The sequence below is a fragment of the Guillardia theta genome (assembly GCF_000315625.1).
Source record: "Guillardia theta CCMP2712 unplaced genomic scaffold GUITHscaffold_338, whole genome shotgun sequence".
Classification (NCBI taxonomy): domain Eukaryota; class Cryptophyceae; order Pyrenomonadales; family Geminigeraceae; genus Guillardia; species Guillardia theta.
The window spans coordinates 1-8,513 of NW_005434339.1; the positions used below are offsets into that span (position 1 = coordinate 1).

General features: G+C 53.8%; 4 protein-coding genes across 4 annotated transcripts; 2 read left to right on the forward strand and 2 right to left on the reverse strand.

The window, feature by feature from the left end:
- Positions 1 to 261: 261 nt before the first annotated feature.
- GUITHDRAFT_149367 (hypothetical protein) lies at positions 262 to 1,476 on the reverse strand (the record flags this gene model as incomplete). Its single annotated transcript, XM_005818256.1, has 7 exons — positions 262 to 315; positions 374 to 415; positions 470 to 532; positions 833 to 895; positions 1,099 to 1,155; positions 1,372 to 1,408; positions 1,454 to 1,476. Coding segments are annotated over 7 exons (339 nt in total), but the record flags the coding sequence as incomplete, so codon positions are not given.
- A 1,715-nt stretch (positions 1,477 to 3,191) lies between these two features.
- GUITHDRAFT_122463 (hypothetical protein) lies at positions 3,192 to 3,695 on the forward strand (the record flags this gene model as incomplete). The annotated part of the gene is made up of 2 exons (XM_005818257.1): positions 3,192 to 3,242; positions 3,507 to 3,695. 2 exons carry the CDS (start codon positions 3,192 to 3,194, stop codon positions 3,693 to 3,695), a joined length of 240 nt encoding a protein of 79 aa, XP_005818314.1.
- Positions 3,696 to 3,953: 258 nt separating this feature from the next.
- Positions 3,954 to 6,152, forward strand: GUITHDRAFT_149368 (hypothetical protein; the record flags this gene model as incomplete). The annotated part of the gene is made up of 7 exons (XM_005818258.1): positions 3,954 to 4,238; positions 4,289 to 4,640; positions 4,688 to 5,157; positions 5,278 to 5,439; positions 5,485 to 5,709; positions 5,797 to 5,853; positions 6,081 to 6,152. The coding sequence occupies 7 exons, from the start codon at positions 3,954 to 3,956 to the stop codon at positions 6,150 to 6,152; spliced, it is 1,623 nt and encodes a 540-aa protein (XP_005818315.1).
- A 184-nt stretch (positions 6,153 to 6,336) lies between these two features.
- On the reverse strand, positions 6,337 to 7,324 carry GUITHDRAFT_122465 (hypothetical protein; the record flags this gene model as incomplete). Its single annotated transcript, XM_005818259.1, has 4 exons — positions 6,337 to 6,414; positions 6,472 to 6,533; positions 6,585 to 7,072; positions 7,119 to 7,324. The coding sequence occupies 4 exons, from the start codon at positions 7,322 to 7,324 to the stop codon at positions 6,337 to 6,339; spliced, it is 834 nt and encodes a 277-aa protein (XP_005818316.1).
- Between the last annotated feature and the right edge of the window lie 1,189 nt (positions 7,325 to 8,513).

Here is an 8,513-nt window from a genome sequence, read left to right on the forward strand (position 1 = left end):
TCTCCATCATCATCATCTTCATCTTCATCAACATCTCCATCATCATCATCTTCAACTTCTTCTTCGTCTTCTTCTTCTTCTCCATAATCATAATCCTCTCCATCATCATCATCATCGTCGTCGTCATCATCATCATCATCATCGTCATCATCATCGTCGTCGTCATCATCATCATCATCATCAACATCAACATCAACATCAACATGAACATGAACATCATCAACATCATCATCATCATCATCATCATCATCTCTGTCTTACTTTGACTGTCCTTCCAATCACCAGATCCTGCAATGTTTGCCTCTTCCCATTGTGCTGATCAACAGGATGTAAGAGACAACAACACGTTAACAAACATCGAGATCGCACTTACCTTGTGCTTTGGAAGCTGAGTTGCGTGAAGAAATGCGTCTACCTGCAATGATGTTGAGATTTCTTGTCCTGAAACTTACAAGATGTCATGAAAAACCTCGCATCCCACGTTCAGAAATGCTCCAAAGTTTGTGATCCTTGTAATGGTACCGTCGACTTCCTGCAATACATACCATGTCAATGCCTTTCATCCAGGACAAGGAGGAGGAAAAGGGAGGAGAGGAGGAGGAGAGGGAGCCGGAGAAGAGGATGGCCATGCAGGAACAAGAGCACGAGAAGCAGGAGAAGCAGCAGCAGGAGAGGCTAGGCACAGCAGCAGAAGCAGGAGAAGCAGCAGAGGAAGAGCAGCGGCGGCAGCGGCGGCGGCAGCAGCGGCGCACAAAGAGGAGGAGGACAGGAGGACAGGAGGACAGGAGGACAGGAGGACAGGAGGAGAGGGAGGAGGAGGAGGAGTACATACCTGACCGACAAGTTCATCAAACTTGTCAAGTGGGAGGCCTTCTTGGGATTGAACAGCTTTCATCTTAACGTGATGATTCAGTGTTGGAACAGAAACAAGTGATGCAAGCAGAGCGAAGAGGAAGAAGCAGAACGACGGACAGGAACGAGCAAGACGAGGAAAAAAGGAAATGGAGAGCAGGAAAGAAAGAGGAGGAGAATGGAGGATGAGAATGAAAAGAGAAGGAGCGGGTGGGGAGAGCAGCAGCAGCAGTAAGTTATATTCACCTCCACCAAGGTTAACCAAAGCTTTCCAGCGTCGGCATCACAAAACTTGACCCAACCCTGTCAAAGGAGAAGGAAAGAGATGTTGGTCAAAGAAACAAAATCTTAATCGTGAACAGCAGCAGCAGCAACAACAACAACAGCAGCAGCAGCATCATCATTGTCATCTCCATCATCATCATCTCCTCCATCATCATCATCGTCATCTCCATCATCATCATCTCCGTCTCCATCATCATCATCATCATTATCATCATCGTCTCCATTATCCCTCACTTCGATTTCTTTTCCCGGCGACACAACATCTCTTGGGCTGCAAGTTCATGTCAGAACATTCTCTACCATCTTCAACAAACACCTGTACACAAACTCCGTCGACATGTCTGAAATATGTAGAACTCCGTCTCTCTCCGCTCCCTGTTCTTTGTCAACGACCAACAGCAGAAAAATCGCGATGATCTCTTACAACATCGACAAATGCTCCAAACTCTTCGATGTTCCTCACTTTCCCTTTGACTTTCATTCCGGGTTTCTGAAAGGAAAAGCAAGTCGGTAGAGGCAAGGAGGACGAGGACGAGGAAGAGGACGAGGACGAGGAAGAGGACGAGGACGAGGACGAGGACGAGGACGAGGACGAGGACGAGGACGAGGACGAGGACGAGGACGAGGACGAGGACGAGGACGAGGACGAGGACGAGGACGAGGACGAGAGTGGGGGGAATTACAAGAAGCTGGAGGGGGTTCTTGATCTTTCGCTTCCAAGGAGGAGGAGCCCATCCTCCTGGGGGGGCGTCGGAAGAGCCTTGAGCCTGCCGCATGTGCGTCAATGACATGAGGAGAGGAGGAAGAGACCGAGGAAGAAGAGAAGGCAGGCAGGCAGGCAGGCAGGCAGGCAGGCAAAGGAGGGAGAGAGAAGGGATGGGGACAAGGAAGGGAGAGAACGGGGAGGAGGGAGAGAGGAAATGGAGGATAGGGACATCGGGGGAGGCGGAGTTGAGTTGCAGGGAGGAGGGGGGAGGAGACGGGAAGGCGGAGGAAAGGAGTCACCTTTAGAGAGAGTGCACTAGCAACTTGAAAACGAGCTGGCAGCGTGCGGTCAGGGTGTTGCGATCAAAGTTTATAGCGAGGAGAAGATTCGTGAGCAAAATGAAAGAGCAGGAGCAGGAGCAGGAGCAGGAGCAGGAGCAGGAGCAGGAGCAGGAGCAGGAGCAGGAGCAGGAGCAGGAGCAGAAGGAATAGCGAAAAGACTCCCATCCTCCTACCTTGACGAAATGTTGCCAAACCCTTGGAAGTTTGAATACAGTGAGAGTGTAGGCCCTGATTGACAAACTCAACAGGGGAAGAGGCATGATCTAGAACGATGTTGAGAGACATATGACAAATGGTTCACAGACATTGCAGCATTCTGAATCGTTTCTTGCCCTGCTCTGTCTGTCTAGAAGCACAGACACCAAACAGCAAGAAATGTTTGTGTCAGACCACAACTGCACCATCGCACGACATGTACAACAGTACAATCAATCCTCGGAAACTCTTGTCAATCAACCGGACATGAACTGTTTGAATGCTTCTCTTCAACTCACTTCTCCCTCCCTCCTCTCTCCTCACTCACTCCTCTTCCTCCCGTCCAACCATTCCATCCTTCCCTCACTCTTCTCTTCACTGCTCCTCTTCTAGCACACGTTTGTATCGCATCCTCTCCTCTCTCCTTCTCTCTTGACTTCTCCTCTCTTCTCTTCTCCTTACCTGCATTGGCGCATACGCTGCCGCCACCCCAACCAGCATTGCGATTCCGCCCGCTCTCAGCATGCTTTGGGGGCCGCACGTACCACCCCACATCTCCCCTCAGGCCCTGGGGCGCGCCGGTGGTACCTGCGGTGGTACTGCCGGTGGTACTACGTTACTGAAGGGGTCGGCCCGGTCGGCCGCAGGCCCGGGGCCCGCCGGGGTGCTTCTCTACTTCAAGTTACTAGCCGCTTCAGTGCAAGGCCGAGAGACCATCCAGCGCTGCCGTTTCCCGGTCACCCTTGTTCGCCGAGCGATCCGCCACGGTTATGTTGAGGCAACTGATCAGAGCCTCACTGCCATAGCATGCCATGATGTCAGCGGCACCAAACGCATCATCCGATCCTGAAAGAGTGCAAAACGTATGACATGCTGAAGTCCAGGCGTTAACCCATCCCATCCGCCTCCAGTAGCCTGCTGTGTAACTTAACTTAACTTTGAGTAAAATCTGTAGCGGGCCTGTTGATCTGCTCAGCGGCTCGGAGGCCCAGCTCGCCGCCTGAGGCTCCTCCGACTGGCGAGTCACAACGGTTTGACCGTTACACCTGCCGTTGCGAGGGATCAAATTTTGACACATGACGACAGCGGGCGGCTGCGATCGACGCTGAACTCTCCTCGGTCAGTAGGAGGACGAGGACGAGGACGAGGACGAGGACGAGGACGAGGACGAGGACGAGGACGAGGACGAGGACGAGGACGAGGACGAGGACGAGGACGAGGACGAGGACGAGGACGAGGACGAGGACGAGGACGAGGACGAGGACGAGGACGAGGACGAGGACGAGGACGAGGACGAGGACGAGGACGAGGACTAGGACGAGGACGAGGACGAGGACGAGGACGAGGACGAGGATGGCCACGTTGAAGGGCAAGGGCCGGGAGGAGATGAGGATGATAAAGACAAGGACGAAGAACGGTGGACGAGGACGAGGAGACTCTGAGGGAGCCTAGCGTGAAGGCAAGTTGAAGAACGTCAGACGAGTGTCGGATCCGTCTTGGAGGGCGTGGGCCAGGGAGGCTGAGAGCCGCAAGGATCAGCGTGCTGCTCCTGGAAGATGAGCCTTGCCAGCGACATGTGGAGGGCAGGACGAGCCAGGAGGACGCAGGAGATGGTGCAGGAGGAGACGAGGAGGAGCGATCTTAGCTTCCTTCACTTGGACGCGCTCAAGTCAGCATTGTCGAGTCCTCGTGATAGACCCTGGAACAGCACACCCTGGCCCCCGCCACCGCAGCGCGAGCCCTCCTTCTATCCTAAGCGCCGGATGGAGGAAGTAGGAATGATGAGGAAACGAATGGAAGAGATGTACAGGGAGAGGTACGAACAAGCAACCAGCTCCGTTGACCGACTTGTTCGCCTTGTGAGGACACTATCGATCCCTCTGACTCTCATCGACTGACGGATCTCCAGGTCAACAACCAGCCTGACCCTCTAGCGTTCTATCCTCCCATTCACAAAGCGCCTCCCCTACCATCGGTCAACCCGTCTGACTCCTTGTACAAGGCAGCATATGAGAACATTCTGAGAGCAAACGCGATCTTCTCAGAGGAGGCAGAGCGGATGAAGGCAATCCTGAATGATCCTGCTAGGAGCAGCAGCTGGGCCAGCCAGCCGTCTCCCCGCCAGCCGGACACAAGGAGGGTAACGGGTGAGCAAGGGACGAGCAGGTACCGAGGTACCCAGGGGTCGGATGTGCCAGCGTCCGATGCTCCGCCATGGAGCAGCGAGAGGAGAGTTGACTTCTCGCCTCGTCTACAGTCGGGTACGTGTCATGCGCGTTCCTTGAGGAGCGCTGAACCTTGTGAGAAGGTGGTGAAGGGACTGGGACGAAGCCTGCGGAAGGGGAAGCAGTGAACCCGAAGTCGGATGTCTCCGATGTGATAGCGGACAGGACAAGACAGAGGGTGCAGCAGGAGGTGAGGGAACGGATCAGGAAGGCAGCAGCAGCGAGGAAGGAGCCGTCGCCTCCTCGCCCTCGCAACTCTCCTCGCATTAGCCCACCTTTGCACCAGGACAGAAACAATTTCGAGCTCAGCCACATCATGCGCTTGCAGTACCCCAGCCAACCTCTGCCAGGACTGCACCTGCACCAGCACCAGCACCAGCACCAGCACCAGCACCAGCACCAGCACCAGCAGGAACGGTCGGAGGTCTTCAAACTGTCTGAGGAGACGTGGGGAGGGAGGGCGGGGCAAGAGGAAAGATACCTAGGAAGGAGCTCTAACCTATTCCCCGGTGGCAACTCCCTCCCCTCCCTTGCAGAGGCAGCGGAGGAGCAGGTCCCCTGGAGCAGCATAGAATATCAGAGCCGCACTCTGAACCCTCCTCCTTCTCCTCCTCCTCCTCTTCCTCCTGCGCCTGCTCCTCCTCCTCCCTTTTCACCCTACACTGCTCAACAGCAACCTGTCATAGCCCTCCATTCGCAGGATCACATGGACCGAGCAGGGCGAGGAGAGGAGCCTCCCCGTCCTGCGCCAACCCAGGGCAGCGCTGAGAAGATCGTCGCCTTCCAACAGGAAGCCAACAGAGAAAGTCTGGCGGTACCGCAGTCCTCCTCGGAGGTGAACTCGTTGCTCGCTCCTCCTGCAAAGTGACGGACGAGACAGGCTCCCAAGTTCCGAACGCTCATCACTTCCAAGATCCCTGAGATAGGATGGAGCGCGGACCAGAGCGAGCTCACAGACACGCCAGAGGACGAGGACGAGGACGAGGACGAGTTTGACTTGGACGAGGACGAGGAACATGAAGCGAGGGACCTTGCGAGCATTCATGAGTTCCTCACTTTCAAGCACTACGTGAAGATTATCAGGCAGAAGGAGCTCGTCCCGCAGGTAGCTGTTTTGACAGAGAAATGTGTTGACGCGAGCTGTTTTGACAAGCGATGTGTTGACTAGCTGCTACTTGACTCGAGCATGCAGATGTTCTCGCTGCACGAGGCAGTTACAGCCTTCCATGAATTCTCACAGTTCCATGCGGTGCGTCTCGCAGTCTACACGCGGGAGGAAGAGGAGGAGGAGGGGGGGGGGGATGTAAGGGGATAGCGCGGGACAACACGGGCAGCTGGAGGAAAGGAGGGATGACGAGGGTTCAGAGAGCAGAGGACAAGAAGGACAAGACTGCAGCAGGAACAAGTCAAAGGAGGAAGAGGAGGGGATACAAGCAGGAGGAGGGAGAAGACGGGGAAGATGACCTTAACGTGCAGGAATCCGGTCGGGACGAGAAGACACTGAGCGTGACAGACTTCCAGAGTTTGCTGGAGCTGCTGCTGGAGTGATTGCTGGATAGCAGGAAGGCGCTGCTTTGGGGTGGGGTGGGGTGGGGTGGGGGGAGATGGATAGAGATATTTCAGAGCAGAAAACTTCCAGGTGTTCGATTCAGTATTCATGGTATAAATGTACAGCTGCTAAAGTACATGATGTAAACAAATTAACAATGTCGTTGATCTCCCCGTCATGCCTTCACATCCTATCAGACGCGTCGACTTTCCCTCCTTGAGCAGGATTGTTCATAGCCTGCTGGATGTTGTTCCAGAAAGCCTGTTGAGAGGACAACCGTCAGCGCAACAATCGCAGCAAACTCTCTTCTCCTCTCACCTCCTCTGCATCGTCCGCGAAGTCTGAGGAGTGGGGGATCCAGCTAACGTCAAGGTTCCATCCTGCAGCAACAACGTCAGCTCCTGCTGCTTGCACAACATCCAAACTCTTACCACCCTCCCTGTTGCCGCAGCTCTTCCTCTCCCCCACCGGTTGGGGCTGGGGGTCGACGGGGTGCGGATCAGGCTTGACCTCAACCGTGCTGGCATCCAACGAGGACCCTTGACGTGCGGACGGGTGGGAGGAGGGGGGGGGAGCTCTTCCTTCCTCCTCCTGCTTTGCATCCTCCTTACTCTCCGAGATCGACTTCCTCTTGGGGCCAGGGTTCCTGCTCTTGAACGGCCATTTCTCGATCCCGAGGCGCCGGCAGGCCTTGCGGATCGCGCTGGGACAGATCTTGAGCTTCGAGGCCACTTCGCTCAACGGCATGCCGTAGAGGCCTTCAAGAAGCTTCTTGGTTATCACTACAGGCTCGTCCTTGTCCGAAGACTGGGCAGCTGCCGCTGCTTTCTTCTTTCTCGGGCAGACAAGGAGGGATCGCGAGCCAGTTCCTTGGTCGGTGACTTCATCCATCTCTTCGAAGTCCGACGTGTGCTCAGAGCTGCAGCAGAGTCAGCCTGTAGGAGTTCAGCAACAAGAGATGAAACCTGGTGCAAGAAATCGCGGAGGAGGCGTCTTCCTTGTTTGCTTCTCTCGCCATGGCATCGGCGGCCGACACGTGAGCGAGCTCGGGGTGCGAGAAGGGGATGAAAGACATGCTTTCTCTCAGAACGTCAAGGTTGATCTTGTCATAAGTCTCGAAATGTCCCGAGTCGAACTTGCAAGCTTCTTGGTGAGCGTTGATATGCTCCATCTGAAAGAACATGAAGTCTGGGGTAGGAGAAGGGAGAGATGTCGGGGAGGGAGGGATGAAGAAGAATGAAGGATGCGAACAAAGTGAAGTGAGGTACGAGCTCTCAGGCACGGGCAGCGCGGGTGGTGTCGGGGGGAGAAGGAGTCGGATGCATTGGCAGCAGCAGGTTTGGGTTTTATAGTGTCGGAGGGACGCGTCGACATGGGGTTGGAGGAATCAGAGGGTGGGTAGTAGGTGTGTATTTTCACAGATAGCCATCTAAATATGGGTAGGGTCCATTGTATACCGGGTATTTTTAGAGAATATTTTGGTTATCAAAGGGGGTTATTTGTGATTGAAGGTTTGGTATAAAGGGTAGGGGTGTAAGAAGAAGGGGTAGGGATCATCACAGGAAGCAATCTACATGGGTGGGGTGTGCATCTGAACTCAACAAGTCGGAACACCCAAAGAAAGTTGGCGATCAAAATCAATGAAGTACCCCCACCCCCTTGATGACCATGAGCGCAACTTCACTGAAACTATAGAAGTAAAATCATGGTCAAATACCCGTTCTTTTGAGTTGAAAAAGGGTGGAGATGGGTACCAAATTTGAAAAGTGTACCATTCAGGACACCAACTCTGATGACAATATACTACCCCACCCTGAAGGTCAAAAGATCCGCCAACCTTCGGAACAAGAGATCTCGAGATGGTCACGAAAGCTCCATGGCAGCTACACATACTATCTTTACAACATATGTTTAACTGGAATGAAATCACTCCTTTTCTCTAGCAATCCAACGGCTTGGTCATGGCTAGACTTGAGGCCTGGCTTCTTCGAGCTACGATAACCCCTGATTAAAGCGTGATTCAAGGGGTACCCAAAGCCCGTGCCTGGAGAGAAATTCCGCGAAAGGGCGCTGACTTTACTACATAGATGCTGACATAAGCTAGAGAAGATGCTGAACCAAAAAATTAAAACGAGTAGTTCATGGGTGGTAGGGAATACTTGAAGGGGGGGTACTATCAGTCTTCTAGAGCTTTATACCACGGTGGGTAGGAGGGGTACGTAATTACTTGCCCTGACATTGGAAGGCCATGACCATCATGATACGTCGCTGACAAGGAAGATTGCGATATCAACTGTTTTCGATGTTCAAATTGGTCGTAGCAGCACCTCCAGGTTGAATCGATGTTTAAATACATCGTT